Raw genomic sequence first — 16945 nt, 5'->3', positions numbered from 1 at the left:
GTGCAGCTTGAGGCCATTATCTCTTGTCCTATCACTTGTTAATTGGGAGACAAAAAAGAAAGACCCCCAGCTCACTACAACCTCCTTTCAGGTAGAGAGTGATAAGGTCCCCCCTGAGCCTCCTCCAGTCTAAACAACCACAATTCCCTCATAAGACGTGCGCTCCAGGCCCTTCACCAGCTTTGTTGCTCTTCTCTGGGCCTGCTCCAGCAACTCAATATCTCTCTTTTAGTGAGAGGCCCAGAAATGAACACAATATTCAAGGTGTGCCCTCACCAGTGCCAAGTACAGGGGGATTATTACTTCCCTAATCGTGCTGGCCACACTGTTTCTGATACAAGCCAGGATGGTGGTGGCTTTCTTGGCCACCTGGGCATACTGCTGGCTCAATACGAATCTCCCATCATTTATTATTCTGCTCTAAGTTCTGTTATGTCGGTGTTGTGGTTTAAGCCCAGCCAGTAACTCAGAACCATTCAGCTGCTCACTCACTACCCCCCTTCTTCCTCCCCCTGCTCCCAGAGGGATGGGGAGGAGAATCAAAAGAATGTAACTCCCACGGGTTGAGACAAGAACAGTACAGTAACTAAGGTATAATACAAAACTACTACTGCAACCACCAGTGATAATAATAAGGGAAATAATAAGGGGAAATAATACAATTGCTCACCACCCACCAACAGATACCCAGCCCAACCTGAGCAGTGATCTGGGCCTTCTGGGTAACTCCCCCCAGTTTATATAGTGACCATGACATACAGTGGTATGGAATACACCTTTGGTTAGTTTGGGTCACGTGTCCTGTCTCTGCTTCCTCCCAGCTTCCCCTCCTCCCTGGCAGAGCATGAGACTGAGAAAGTCCTTGATTGGAGTAAACATTACTTAGCAACAACTAAAAATGTGGGTCTTATCAGTGTTGTTCCCAGGCTGCAAGTCAAAAGCACAGCACTGCACCAGCTACTAAGAAGGAAAAAAAATGACTGCTGCTGCTGAATCCAGGACAGTGGGGTTTTGGCTTTGTTTTGTTTAAAGAAACTAACATCAGTAACCCAGAGACCCACTCAGATGATGGGAGGGGGGTATCATTCCATCCCAACACACCCAGTCAGTTGCCAGCACCTATAATAAATGCTCGGAACAGTGTAGATATATTCCAGCTGCTCCAGCCAACGAGCCGGCTTCAATTGGAGCTCGGCTCAGATGCCTCCATAGAAACACCCATAGCATGGGGAAAAAACAAGAGGAATTAGAGATGTGTGCATGTCTACGGGGGTATGATATAATAGGCATCACAGAAACATGGTGGAATGGCTCCTATGACTGGAGTGTTGGAATGGAAGGTTACAGGCTCTTTAGAAAGGACAGGCCTGGCAGGCGGGGAGGGGGAGTTGCCCTTTATGTTAGGGATAGGCTGGAGAGTATGGAACTCTGTCTGGGGGCAGGTGAGCAGTTTACAGAGAGTTTGTGGGTCAGGGTTAAAGGGAAAACAGCCACGGGAGACATTACTGTTGGAATCTGTTACAGGCCGCCTGATCAAGGAGAACCTGTGGATGAAGCACTCTACAGACAGATAGGAAAAGCCTCACACTCGCAGGCCCTTGTTCTCATGGGGGATTTCAACCACCCTGACATCTGTTGGAATGATGGCACTGCACGGCACAAGCAATCCAGGAGGTTCCTCGATTGTGTGGAAGACAACTTCCTTCTGCAAGTAATAGAGGAGCCAACAAGGAGAGGTGCCATGCTTGACCTTGTGCTCACCAACAGGGAAGGGCTCATTGAGAATGTGGTACTCCAGGGCAGCCTTGGATGCAGTGATCATGAGATGGTCGAATTTGAGATCCCCAGGACAGTGAGAAGAGCGTGTAGCAAGCTCACTGCCCTGGACTTCAAAAGAGCAGACTTCGGCCTCTTCAGGAGCCTGCTTAGTAAGGTTCCATGGGATATAGACCTGGAGGGCAGGGGGGCCCAAGACTGTTGGTTGATATTCAAGGATCACCTGCTACAAGCTCAGGAGTGCTGCATCCCAACTAGAAGGAAATGCAGCAGGAGGGCCAGGAGACCTCCTTGGATGGATAAGGAGCTGCTGAGGAAAATTCAAAGGAAAAAAGAGGCTTATAAAAAATGGAAGCAAGGACAGGCGGCCAGGGTAGAGTACAGGAATGTTGTCCGGGAAGCTAGGGACCAGGTTAGGAAGGCTAAGGCCCAGTTAGAATTAAACATAGCCAGGGATGTTAAAGATAACAGGAAGGGATTCTACAGGTACGTAGCAAACAAAAAACAGACTAGGGACAACACAGGCCCCCTGAGGAAGCTTTCGGGAGAACTGGCTACGCAGGATTTGGAGAAGGCTGAGGTTCTAAATGACTTCTTTGTCTTTGTCTTCACTGGCAAAGGTTCTGACTACACCACCCAGTTCTTAGAAAGCAGATGCAGGGGCTGTGAGAATGAAGACCTTGGGCCCACTGTAGGAAAGGATCTGGTTTGAGACCATCTTCAAAATCTGAATGCACATAAGTCTGTGGGACCTGATGGAATCCATCCACGGGTCCTGAAGGAGCTGGCAAATGAAGTTGCTAAGCCACTGGCCATCATATTTGAAAAATCATGGCAGTCAGGTGAAGTTCCCGACGACTGGAAAAAGGGAACTATAACCCCCATTTTCAAGAAGGGGAAAATGGAAGACCCAGGGAAGTACAGACCAGTCAGTCTCACCTCTGTGCCTGGTAAAATCTTGGAGCACATTCTCCTGGAAGGCATGCTAAGGCACATGAAAAACAACAAGGTGCTTGGTGACAGCCAGCATGGCTTCACTAAGGGGAAATCCTGCCTGACCAATTTGGTGGCCTTCTATGATGGGGCTACAGAACTGACGGATAAGGGTAAAGCAGTTGATGTCATCTACCTGGACTTGTGCAAAGCGTTTGACACTGTCCCACACGACATCCTTGTCTCTAAATTGGAGAGATATCAATTTGATGAATGGACCACTCGGTGGATAAAGAACTGGCTGGACGGCCGCACACAAAGAGTTGCGGTCAATGGCTCGATGTCCGGCTGGAGACCGGTAACGAGTGGTGTCCCTCAGGGATCGGTGTTGGGACCGGTCTTGTTTAACATCTTTGTCGCTGACATGGACAGTGGGATTGAGTGCGCCCTCAGCAAGTTTGCCGATGACACCAAGCTGTGTGGTCCGGTTGATATGCTGGAGGGAAGGGATGCCATCCAGAGGGACCTTGACACACTTGTGAGGTGGGCTGATGCCAACCTTATGAAGTTCAACCACGACAAGTGCAGGGTCCTACACCTGGGTCGGAGCAATCCCAGACACAGCTACAGACTGGGCAAAGAAGAGATTCAGAGCAGCCCTGAGGAGAAGGACTTGGGGGTGCTGGTCGATGAGAAAATGAACATGAGCCGGCAGTGTGCGCTCGCAGCCCAGAAAGCTAACCGTATCCTGGGCTGCATCAAAAGGAGTATGACCAACAGGTCGAAGGAGGTGATCCTGCCCCTCTACTCTGCTCTTGTGAGACCTCACCTGGAGTATTGTGTGCAGTTCTGGTGTCCTCAACATAAAAAGGACATGGAACTGCTAGAACAAGTCCAGAGGAGGGCCACGAGGATGATCAGGGGACTGGAGCACCTCCTGTATGAAGACAGGCTGAGGAAGTTGGGGCTGTTCAGCCTGGAGAAGAGAAGGCTGCATGGGGACCTAATAGCAGCCTTCCAGTACCTGAAGGGGGCCTATAGGGATGCTGGGGAGGGACTCTTTGTCAGGGACTGTAGTGACAGGACAAGGGGTAATGGGTTAAAACTTAAACAGGGGAAGTTTAGATTGGATATAAGGAGGAAATTCTTTCCTGTTAGGGTGGTGAGACACTGGAATCGGTTGCCCAGGGAGGTTGTGAGTGCTCCATCCCTGGCGGTGTTCAAGGCCAGGTTGGATGAAGCCTTGTGTGGGATGGTTTAGTGAGAGGTGTCCCTGTCCATGGCAGGGGGGTTGGAACTAGATGATCTTGAGGTCCTTTCCAACCCTAACTATTCTATGATTCTATGATTTCCCCAGCCATCTTTATGCCTACTAAATACTGCTCTTGAACTGAAGTGGGAAGCAAAGTTAATTCATCCACCTTGTTATTCAGCCTCTCTCTTCCAAACTACAGAACATGAATGTATTGAACATATGTCTGTTCTGTTTTGTAACCAGTTTCACAATCTACACTGAGTAATATTAGTTGTATCTGTCTGATATGGCTGAGAAAAATGTCCCTGTCAATGCCTTTAGACTCCTTTACCCAATACATTTTTAATTACTATCAAATTGACATCTGCCTTCAACTTCCCCTTTTCCTTAGTGGCATATTTTACATTTTCCCCTATTTTTCAGTTTTGAATTAGGAAAAATATCTATTTTTAAAGATAGTTTATTAGACATTTTAAAACATATATTTTAACCATTTTGAATTTTTTGCCTGCATGATGTATGCTTTCTGAACTTTGTTCTTTAGTCAGCTAATGATTTACATCGAACATTAAAATTTTGATGAAAAGCAGTTGTGTCATACCTTAAATCTCCATCTAGTAACAACTACAAACTTGAGTGTGTGGTCCTTGCCAAGAATCTCTTCATTGCATAATATATCCAGCTGACGTAAAAAGAAGAAATAATTAATTCACTGAGACACAGAACATGGCTTTAAAACAATACACTTCAGATAAGGACCAATAAAAAGATCAATGAAACAGAACTCAATTCTCACATAAAGACAGCCTTGTCCTTTGACATGCTATGAAAATTGTTTACACAGTACCCAGCAAGTAACTTTCTACTTTGAAAATACATTTTTAAAAACCTGTCCCCTGCTTATACATCAGTGTTTAGGACTTTTTTTGTAGACACTTTATAGCTGTTTTTACTTTTCTATGTCAGCTTTGAAAGACCTTGATATTTGAAATAGCAATAGCACGGACTCATAAGCAAATGCGAGATCACGTGACCAGCCATCAGCTGAATTGCAGTGGATGATCATGCACATGATCCTAGCCTATTTGACTTCAAGGTGACATGTACTGAAAGGATAAGTCACCATGAAAGAGAAATATGCTAATGGTACTTTACCACAACCTGAGAAAGCTAAGAATATGCATGCACCAGGATTTGTCTATAGCATTCAACCAGGCATTCACATCCTTAGGGCCTTATTCCTCAAAACATATTTTTCACTGGACATACCAATACACTGTTTCCACAAAAATGCCATGTGCCCTTAAAGGGCAGAAGCACTGTTGAGTGAACATTCTTACATTTCAGCAAGAGCCAAGTAGGTTGTAAAACCAGAGACTGATGCAGTGGAATAGTGAATTTAAACACAAAAATAAAAGGTGTAATTAGTATGAAAGCAATCTAGGTTTCTGAAAGGTGTTAGGAATTTCAACACTTATGTTAGATGGGCCAACCATAGGTGACATACAGCTGGACCTCCTACTCACCAAAAAGGAAAAACTTCCTGGGGACACAATAATCAAGGGCAATCTTGGTTATAGCAACCATGAAATACTGAAATAGTGAAGTTCAAGATCCTGAAGGGACTGAGGAAATCAAGTAGAAGAGTACAGATCCTGGGCTTCAGTAGAGCAAAACATTTGTTTTTTCAGGAAGCTGGTAAGTGGGATCCCGTGAGAGTCAGCTCTGAAGGGAGGTCAAGAGGTGATAAAGCTTTAAGGACAATATCCTCCAAGCACAAGAACAGTCCATCCCAATACTCAGAAAATGAATACATGTATCAGGAGACCAGCTTAGGTAAACAGGGAGCTCATGAGAAAAAGGACATATACAGGAGGTGGAAGTGAGGACAGGCTACAAAGGACCTGGGGATCCTGGTTGAAAGCAAGTTGAACATGAGTCAGCAGTGTGCTCTGGCAGTGATGAAGCCGAGCAAAATATTAGGGTGTATCAACAGAAGCACAGCAAGTAAACTGAAGGAAGTCAGTGGAACAATGTCCAAGTGGAAACCAGTAATGAGTGGTGTCCCTCAAGGGTCAGTACTATTTAACATATTCATCAGCAAAATAAACAATGGGATTGAGTGCACCCTCAGCAAGTTTGCAGACAACACCAAACTAAATGGTGCAGCTGATTGATGCCATCCAGAGGGACCTTAACAGGCTTGAGGAGTGGGTTCCTGCAAATCTCATGAAGTTCAACAAGGCCAAGTGCAAGGTCCTGCACATGGGTCAGGGCAATCCCCAATATCAATACAGACTGGAGGATGAGTGGATTGAAAACAGCCCTGTAAGAAGGACTTGGGGATACTGGTGGATGAAAAATTGGACGTAAGCTGTCAATGTATTCTTGCAGCCCAGAAAGCCAATTGTTTCCTGGGCTGCATGAAAAGAAGCATGGATAGCAGGTCAAGAGAAGTCATTCTCCCCACTCTGCCCTCATGAGACCCCACCCGGAGTACTTTATCCAGCTCTGGAGTCCCTGACATGGACTTGTTAGAATGGGTCCAGAGGAGGGCCATGAAAATGATCAGAGGGCTGTTCAGCCTGGAGAAGATAAGGCTCTGGGGAGACCTTATTGCAGCCTTTTAATATATAAAGGGGGTTATAAGAAAGACTGAGAAAGATTTTTTTTTCCCAGGGCCTGTAGTGACAGGAGAAAGGGCAACAGTTTTAAACTGAAAGAGGGTAGAATGGATATAAGGAAGAAAATCCTTATGATGAGGGTGGTGAGACACTGGAACAGGTTTCCCAGAGAAGTTGTGGACGCCCCATCCCTAGAAGTGTTCAAGGTCAGGTTGGATGGGGCTTTGAGGAAGCTGAAAGATGTCCTTGCCCATGGCAGAGGGGTTGGACTAGATGATCTTTGAAGGTCCCTTCCAACCCATACCATTCTATGATTCTATGATTGTATACACAGGCAGAGTGCACCTTCAGCAAGTTTTCAGATGGTACAAAACCAAAAGGAGTTGACACTCTTGATGTTTTTGCTGTCCTTAGAAGGACTTTGGCAGACTGCAGAAATGGGCTGTCAAGAACCTCATGAAGCAAAGGAGAATGCCACGTCCTGCACCTGGGGAGGCATAATACCAAGCACCAGTATAGGCTGGGGGATGACTGACTGGAAAGCGGCTTTGCAGAAAAAGGACCTGGGAGTCCTGTTGGACATCAAGTTGACCATGAGCCAGCAGTGCACCTTTGCAGCAGACAAGACAAACATTATCCTGAGCTGAATTAGGAAAAGCATTGCCAGCAGGTTGAGGAAGGTTGTTATTGCCCCCTGCTCAGCATTGGTGAGACACATCTGGAGTTCTCTATCCCCAGCACAAGAAGGACATGGACATACTGGCAAGTCTAGCAAAGGGTTCATTAAGGTATTGAAGTGTCTGGCATTTGAGAAGAGGCTGAGAGAGCTGGGATTGTTTAACCTGGAGAATAGAAGGCTCAGGGGGGATCTTATCAATGTGTACAAATACCTGATGGGGTCAGTAAAGAAGATGGAGCCAGACTTTTCAGTGGTATCAAACGAAAGGATCAATTGGCACAAATTGAAATACAAGAAATTCCATTTAAATGTAAAAATTATTTTTTTACTGTAAGGGTGACTGAGCACTGGATCAGGTTGCCTAGAGAGGTTGTGGAGTCTCCATTTGTGAATATATTCAAAACTCGACTGGACATGGTCCTGGGCAACTTCATCTAGTTGACCCTGTTTTGATCAGGGGAGTTGGACTAGATGACTTCTAGAGTTCTTTTCCAACCTCAACTATTCCTTATTGCATGGATTTGCCAAGACTGGGGACACAGAAATCTCCTGAAAGATCTACGTCCAGAGGCTATTAAGTCTAGTTCCCCTTCCTTCCTACTCACAGCAAGACCAAATGTAATCATATTCATAAAAAGCATGGTTTATACGTTATTTTACCTTGTGTTTATTAGATCTACTTATATACTATACTAACATTCTTCTTTTATGCTTTGATTTTTGCAAGTCAACAGACTTAACAACTCCATCAACAACTGAGGGCTGACAAAGTTATAATGCAACAAGGCAAAATCTGAGGCAAGACCAAGGAGTAAGATATGTGGCCTGCCAGAAGAACCTAATTCAACAGTGCTTAGTAGACTTGAGCTATAGTGAGTGGTACACATCAGTGCCTATCAGACTCAGAGAGGTTTCCTGAAATTGCAGGAATTCTTAGCTTGGCTCTACACCCTATAGTAATAGTTTGCTTGTTTTTATGAATTGTGTTAATCACAGACGTTTAGCAAAACAGGTACTGACTATACACTGCCATGAAAAACTGTCACACCTTTACAGATTATCATGAGGCAAGACCTGATAGGAGAAAGTGAATACCTCCAAGAAGTCTCTATTCAGTCCTGATTAAGAGCCTTGAGCCATAGGAGGGTGTGCAGCATCCTTGTTGGACATATTGAGCAAGAGCCTGGGATTCATGGACTACCAAAGGAGAGTGATAAAAGTGACCTTGTAGCCCAGGAAACATGGAATTGCTGTTGCTAACAAGGCCACAAATTCAATATATGCCTCACTTGTCATATTTTGCTTGTTCAGAGATTTATTTTTGTCTGTTTAACTGGAGTGGCCAGTAATTCTTTAATAAAGTTTTGCATGGCTAGATAGCTAATCTGTGACCTAATCCATCTTTGTCTTGCTTAGATTGCTTTAACTATTTCATGTAATAACAGTTTAAGACACTTGAATTAAGACTCCTTTTAGAGCTCTTAACAGATTTAAGCATTACAACTCAGGATTTGGGCCCACCCAGGCATCACAGTTAAAGCTTTGGAAAAATGCTCTGAAGTTATAACCACCTTACAACCTTGGTAGTTTTATTCATTTACAGCATAATGCTCAAAGAAACAATTTGAATAGAGCAAACAGACCCAGTGACAGAATTGTTGATTTCAGTAACATTCTTTTAAGCAAATGTGTAAATATAAAAGGAATTTAAAATATAAAAGGAATTTAGGAAAGGTATCAAAGAAGAAAGGAAAAAGAAAGAAAGGCTTGAAACAGAATACTAACTACTTAAAGGTTGAGAGAATTGTGGGCTACACATTTGTATATATCAAGGTCTGAAAGAAGATAATATATAATGAATAGTGAAATATTATGGTTGAACCAGAATAGAAGTAACACTGAAGTGAGATACTTATCTATGCCAGGTATTAGAGGTTACTTATATCTAATAATCAGAACCTAATCACTAAACCCAGCATTTCTGTAAGAGCAAAAAAAGAAAGAGAAAGAGAATACATGAATGTGCTGACTGATTATGTGAACAACTCTGTGTAGTTTCTCCTTTGCTATTTCTCCTTCCCCCCTCCCCCAACTATTTAGTTGCCTGTGTTCTGAGGATCCAAAGCCCAGCTCTGATGCTACACAGCTGCATAACCTTGGGACACATATCTGAGAAAAATCACTAAGTTATGAGAGAACCTGCAAGAAGATAAGAAGGGCAAAAATAGAATGAGGCTACCTGAGAACTTTGGGTCAGATCAAGCCACTAATATCAACAGTGAAAGCTAGATGAAACTGGTTTGACTGATTGTTACAATCATGTGTTAACTTTTTCACTGGTAACAAGGAATATCACTATTCATGTACTGGGACTACATTATGTGACAATTATATTAGGATACTTAACAAAATATTGTAAAATGTATGTGTTTAATAGAATTGGGAAAGATATACTATAAATGTAAACTTATAATAAAAGAAAACATGCTAATTAACTAAACAATTATATGAGGAATGAGAAACATTTTATTATTGTCACATTATGAGGAGATATTAGGTTGCTAGTTTTAAAGGGATAAGGCTTAAGGAAGGTATATCTCATATCTGAAATGCTGCATCCAGTAAAGAAAATTTTGATCAACTTGAGCAAGTTCAGCGGAAGGCCACTGAGATGGTCAGGGTGCTTGAACACAGGCTCTATAAGGAGAGGTTAAGGGAATTGGGCCTATTTATCTTGGAGAAGGCTTAAAGGGGACCTAGTTACAGCCTTCCGATACCTAAGAGAAGCCTATAGAGAAGATAGCGCCAAGCTCTTTACTGAGGTGCCTGGTGGGAGAATGAGAGACAGTGATCATCAATGTAAACAGAGGAAGTTCTGACTGGATATAAGAAAGGAAAAAAAAAATCTCTACAAGGATAATTAAGCATCAGAACAAATTGCCCAAAGAGGTCACGGCATCACCATGCTTAGAAGTTTTCAAAATTGAGAGATGGCAGTTTGAGAGTTAGACTGGATAGGGGGGGGACTGTGACTAATACCAACAAAGAGGGAACAGAGGCTGTATTTTCTTTCTTCTCTTACCCTCCACCATGATTTCTTCGCATGAACAATCTAATTATATACTCCCTGCAGGGTAGGTGGCACCAGCTGATACTACATAAGACTGAGTTTCACTCAGAGTAGAGAAGCAGAAGAAATACATGTGTAGCTTTCCATTAGATCAGTCTTTCAGTAGTGCCCAAGTGTTATAATCCATTCTCTGCATTGCACTGAGTGAAAAAATCTCTGCTAGGGCAGTGTATCCTTTCATTTAAGGCCACCAAACAAAGCATCTTGCAGGAGTCAGTTTTAACACAGGTGGAAAACACATAACCAAGCCTTTTGGCATGTCTTAAAACTGGTCATGAAACAACACACTGAGCTGCACTGCCAAATCTGTATAAAGCTAAGAACCAGTAAGAGCTACATATCTATTGCACTGGAGGGGGAGAAAAAAGGGAAGATGACCAGCATCCTTAAATTAAAAGGGGTGTGGGGGGGTGGTGGAGTAAATATGGAGAAAAACCTATTTGTTAGCATTGAGCTGCTCAACTTAAATAGCCATGTTCTGTTTCTTTATATTAGGAAATAGAGTGTGCTTCATTTAAAAAAAAAAATCTGGTTGGAAGGAATGACAATTTTGAAAATAATCCATAAGATTTTCATTTGCAAAATAATTTTTAAACATTAAAACATTACCTCATTAAAAGAAGAAAGGTTAAGTTTTTTAGCAATGAACTTCTTTAGATGCAAGACTGTTGCTTGTGCTGAGCAGCGGATCCATTTTCTTTTCAATCCACGTAATTTGCTGCTATTGCATTCCAAACAGATGCTTACCTTCAGGAAAAAGGAAACACAGTCAGGACTAGTTGACTGATTTTTTTGCAGTCTCCATTATGCATTTCACATGAACATTTATTAGCCCAACAATAAGGAGAAAATGTAGAATAACAGTATTTAAAGCAAAATGCATCCAGTGTCATTAAAAAAAAGTTCGCCTATTATTTTGTCAGCTTACTGTTAAGCACCATTCAACTTGTGAGAGAAACTGTATTGTTTTCACATAACTGGAGATGGGGCTTTGTAATATTAAGGCTTTATAATATTAGAGCTTTAAGATCAATATTAAGGCTTTGCAATATTAAGATTTTTCAATACTGGGGCTGGGGCTAAGTTACTAAGGGAATGAAACAAAGGGTTTGAGATACCATAAGTTAGAAATACACACTCTGTGGTTAAAGACAATACCATCTTTGGATGAAAGATACACTCTGTGGTTAAAAAGAATACTATCTTTGTACAACCTATGAAACTAAGCCGCTGCAGGCTGCTTAAACAGTAAATTTAGGTACCACATGTCTGCCAGAGAGTTATGAAATTGAACCATAAAAGGAGATAAATAAATAAGAGGAAGGGGCATACAAAATTGAGTAAGGGAATATGTAAACAGAGGCAGGACAGTTAGCACGTAGATTATATGCGCCGGACAGGCTGTAAACCTTGGAGCACCCAACCAATGGGGAAAAAAGAAAGGGAACTTGCGGACGGGATAGGAAATATAAATCAAAGTTCTGCATTTGCTGTGTGTGCCTACTTGCAAGGACACCCATTTTTGCAAAAATGTTAATAAACAGCTGCTTCACCACTGTGTCTACTCTGAGCTTTTACAAGAAGTTTTTATCTAGAGACCATTTCTCACAAACTCAAAAGGGATCTGGACAAAAGTTCAAGGTAGAATTTGAGGGCTGCCTTCTTCCAGAGCTTTGTTCTAACTGCAGAGGTTACACTAGTTCAGAAGCAGCCTAGGTCAAGGCCAAAGCAAGTTATCTAATATGAAAACTTGTCAGGACCCTGAGATCATTCCCCTCCCCACTGGGGGTTTGGTTGCCTGAGCTCAGGGCCAAGTTTGACAAGCAGCTATATGACAATGAAACTGTTGTGAAGAAAGAGCTGTTTGAGAAACACCTTGAAGAAATTTCAGTGTGGGCTCACTTCACTCCACTTAACAGTACTGTTTAAGCTGAAGTTCCCTCCCTTGGTTGGTGCCCCTGCATGAGCTACATTGCAGCCATGCCTATGCCTGGTCTAGACCCCAACCCACAGATTAGACTTCTAGGCTTGACCTTGGATCTGTCTCATCAGTATATACTTGGCTTGATGATCACTGGACTGTGCATACACTCAGTTACTGTCTCAGTCTCCAGACCTGACTTCAACTTGCCGATTTAACTTTGTCTTAACCTTGGATCTGACTCATAGAATCATAGAACAGCTAGGGTTGGAAAGGACCTTAAGATCACCTAGTTCCACCCCCCTGCCATGGGCAGGGACGACTCACACCAGACCATGTCACCCAAGACTCTGCCCAACATCGTCTTGAACACTGCCAGGAACGGAGCATTCACAACTTCTTTGGGCAAACTGTTCCAGTGCCTCACCACCCTAACAGTAAAGAACTACTTCCTTATCACAGAATCCCAAGGGTTGGAAGGGACCTCAAAAGATCATCTAGTCCAACCCCCCTGCAAGAGCAGGGTAACCTACAGTACATCACACAGGAACTTGTCCAGGCGGGCCTTGAATATCTCCAGTGTAGGAGACTCCACAACCCCCCTGGGCAACCTGTTCCAGTGCTCTGTCACTCTTACAGTAAAGAAGTTCTTCCTGATGTTAACGTGGAACTTCCTATGCTCCAGTTTACACCCATTGCCCCTTGTCCTATCACTGGATATCACTGAAAAAAGCCTAGCTCCATCATCCTGACACCTACCCTTTACATATTTGTAAACATTGATGAGGTCACCCCTCAGTCTCCTCTTCTCCAAGCTAAAGAGACCCAGCTCCCTCAGCCTCTCCTCATAAGGGAGATGTTCCACTCCCTTAATCATCTTTGTGGCTCTGCGCTGGACTCCTTCAAGCAATTCCCTGTCCTTCTTGAACAGAGGGGCCCAGAACTGGACGCAATATTCCAGATGCGGCCTCACCAAGGCTGAGTAGAGGGGGAGGAGAACCTTTCTTGACCTACTAACCACTCCCTTTCTAATGCACCCTAAGATGCCATTTGCCTTCTTGGCCACAAAAGCACATTGCTGGCTCATGGTCATCCTCCTATCCACCAGGACCCCCAGGTCCCTTTCCCCTTCACTACTTTCCAGCAGGTCAACCCCCAACCTGTACTGGTACATGGGGTTGTTCTTCCTCAGATGCAAGACTCTACACTTGCCCTTGTTAAATTTCATCAAGTTTCTCCCCGCCCAACTCTCCAGCCTGTCCAGGTCTCGCTGAATGGCAGCACAGTCCTCTGGTATGTCAGCCACTCCTCCCAGTTTTGTGTCATCAGCAAACTTGCTGAGGGTGCACTCAGTTCCCTCATCCAGGTCATTGATGAAAATATTAAACAGCACCGGTCCCAGCACCGACCCCTGAGGAACTCCACTAGTCACAGACCTCCAGCTAGATTCTGCACCACTGACCACAACTCTCTGCCTTCTTCCTTTCAACCAGTTCTCGATCCACCTCACTACTTGATCGTCAAGCCCACACTTCTTTAGCTTTTCTATGAGGATGCTGTGGGAGACAGTATCAAATGCCTTACTGAAATCAAGAAAAACTACATCTACCGCTCTACCATCATCCCTCCACCTAGTCACTTCCTCATAGAAGGCTATAAGGTTGGTCATACATGACTTCCCCCTCATAAAACCATGTTGGCTGTTCTTAATGACCCCCTCATCCTTGATATGCCTAGTGATGGAGTCAAGAATAAGTTGTTCCATCATCTTTCCAGGGATGGAGGTAAGGCTGACCGGTCTATAATTACCCGGGTCCTCCTTCTTGCCCTTCTTATAGACTGGTGTGACCTTTGCCATCCGCCAATCCTCAGGCACCTCGCCCGTTTCCCACGACTTACCAAAGATGATGGAAAGTGGCCTAGCAAAGACCTCCGCCAGCTCCCTCAGCACCCGTGGGTGCATTCCATCCGGACCCATCGATTTACAGATGTCCAGATTGCATAGCTGATCCCTAACCCAATCCTCATCTACCAAAGGAAACTCCTCCTTTGTCCTGACTCCTTCTGGGGCTACAGGAATCTTGGGCCTCCGAGGAGAGTCTGCAGGAGTAAAGACAGAGGCAAAGAAGGCATTCAGCACCTCTGCCTTCTTTATATCCTCTGTCTCCAGGGTACCCACTTCGTTCAGCAGTGGGCCTATATTGCCTCTTGTGTTAGTTTTATTTGCTACGTATTTGAAGAAGCCCTTTCTATTGTCTTTAACCCGACTAGCAAGATTGAGTTCCAAGGAGGCCTTAGCTGTCCTAATTGCCTCCCTACATCCTCTAACAACTGTCCTATATTCCTCCCAAGCGGCCAGCCCCTCCTTCCATAATCCATAGATTCTCCTTTTCCACTTGAGTTTGCCCAGCAGCTCCTTGTTTAACCACGCCGGTCTCCTAGATCCCTTACTTGACTTCCTACTCATTGGGACGCTCCGATCCTGAGCTTGGAAGAAGCGGTCCTTGAATGCTAACCAACTATCTTGAGCCCCTTTACCATCTAGGACACTTTCCCATGAGACTTCCCTTAGCAGTTGACTGAAGAGGCCAAAGTTGGCCCTTCGGAAATCCAGAACTGTGGCTTTGCTAGGTATTCTATTCCTCCCACACAGGATCCTAAACTCCACCATCTCATGGTCACTGCAGCCAAGGCTGCCATTGACCGTCACCACTTCGACCAAACCCTCCTTGTTGGCGAGTACTAAATCTAGCAGCGCTGCTCTCCTAGTTGGTACGTCCACCATTTGCATTAAGAAATTATCATCAATGCACTCGAGGAACCTCCTAGACTGTGAATGACTGGCTGTGTGAGTCTTCCAGCAAATATCGGGGTAGTTAAAGTCCCCCACGACGACTAAGGCATGTAGTCGCGAGGCTACTTCTAGTTGCCTGTAGAAAGCCTCATCAACTCCTTCATCCTGATCAGGAGGTCTGTAATAGACCCCCACAACTGTATCACCCGTGCCAGTCTGCCCCTTGATTCGTACCCACAGACATTCCACTTGCTCCTCATCCGACCCCGGACAGAACTCAATACATTCTAGTTGCTCTCTCACGTAAAGAGCAACTCCACCACCTCGCTTCGCTGACCTATCTTTCCTAAAAAGGACATAGCCATCCATGACCACATTCCAGTCATGTGAACTGTCCCACCATGTCTCTGTAATCGCCACTAGATCATAACCTTTAGCCCGCACACAGACTTCTAACTCCTCCTGTTTATTCCCCATGCTGCGTGCATTGGTGTACAGGCATTTCAGGGAGCCAGTCCTAGTACCCTTTTTCCCCTGCGGGACAGGGTCTAAAAAGCTATCCTTTCCCACAAGTGAAACAAGAGATTGATAGTCCTCCTTAGCCCGCCATCCTTCAATCCCTAGCATGTTCCTCTTGGGCTTGTCCCCAACAGGCCCAGTTAAATCCCCTCCCCCCTTCCTAACTAGTTTAAAGCCCTGTCAATAAGCCCTGCTAACTCCTGCCCCAAAACCCTTTTTCTTCTCTGGGACTGGTGTATCCCGCCTGTCACCAGCAAACCAGGTGTCCCATACAGCAGCCCGTGACTGAAAAACCCAAACCCCTGCCTTTGGCACCAGTCACGTAGCCATACATTAACCTGCAGAGTCTTTTTATATATCCCTTCACCCTCGCTTGCTATCACTACAGTCCCTGATGAAGAGTCCCTCTCCAGCACCCTTGTAGGCCCCCTTCAGATACTGGAAGGCTGCTATGAGGTCTCCAAGCAGCCTTCTCTACTCCAGGCTGAACAGCCCCAAATTTCTCAGCCTGCCATCATACGGGAGGTACTCCAGCCCCCTGATTATCCTCATGGCCCTCCTCTGGACTTGCTCCAAAAGCTCTATGCCCTTTCTATGTTGAGGACACCAGAACTGTACACAGTACAGTGGGTACCTGTCCTGGGTTCAGCAGTAGCAGTCATTTTTCTCCTCCTTAGTAGCTGGTGCAGTGCTGTGGTTTTGACTTTCAGCCTGGGAACACTGCTGATAACACCAATGTTTTTAGTTGCTGCTAAGTAATGTTTACTCTGACCAAGGACTTTCTGAGTCTCATGCTCTGCCAGGGAGGAGGGGAAGCCAGGAGGAAGCAGAGACAGGACACCTGACCCAAACTAGTCAAAGGGGTATTCCATACCACAGCACGTCATGCCCAGTATATAAACTAGGGGGGCAGTTACCTGGAAGGCTCAGATCACTGCTCAGGTCGGGCTGGGCATCGGTCTGCGGGTGGTGAGCACTTGTATTCTCTTCCCTTGTTATTTCCCTTATCACTATTCTTATTGGTGGCAGCAGTAGTGGTTTGTGTTATACCTTAGTTACTGGACTGTTCTTATCTCAACCCATGGGAGTTACATTCTTTCGATTCTCCTCCCCATCCCTCTGGGAGTTGGGGGAGGAAGGGGGGGGGGGGAGAGGTGAGCGAATGGCTGTGTGGTTCTGGGTTGCCAGCTGGGCTTAAACCACGATAGTACCCCAAGTGGGGTCTCACTTATCAGTAAAGATTTACTGTCACTGTCACCAGAGCTGCTATGCCTTCCTTTTTCAGGTATTGTGGGACTGCAAAAGGTCAGTGCC

General features: G+C 44.8%; 1 protein-coding gene across 13 annotated transcripts in view; it reads right to left on the bottom strand.

The window, feature by feature from the left end:
• Positions 1-16945, bottom strand: part of LOC136004298 (polycomb group RING finger protein 3-like) — an 89526-nt gene that overhangs the window by 18956 nt on the left and 53625 nt on the right. For 10 of the 13 annotated variants that reach the window (XM_065660664.1, XM_065660667.1, XM_065660661.1 and 7 more), the window contains 2 exons: positions 11007-11144; positions 4566-4646 (listed from right to left, as the gene is read on the bottom strand). In XM_065660664.1, the coding sequence (XP_065516736.1) occupies positions 4566-4646; positions 11007-11144 (219 nt within the window). The remainder of the gene's footprint in view (positions 1-4565; positions 4647-11006; positions 11145-16945) is intronic. The other 3 variants (XM_065660671.1, XM_065660672.1, XM_065660673.1) reach the window with 2 other exon arrangements.

Source organism: Lathamus discolor, chromosome W, assembly GCF_037157495.1.
Source record: "Lathamus discolor isolate bLatDis1 chromosome W, bLatDis1.hap1, whole genome shotgun sequence".
In the NCBI taxonomy this organism is placed as follows: domain Eukaryota; kingdom Metazoa; phylum Chordata; class Aves; order Psittaciformes; family Psittacidae; genus Lathamus; species Lathamus discolor.
This window is presented reverse-complemented; position numbering and strand designations above follow the sequence as displayed.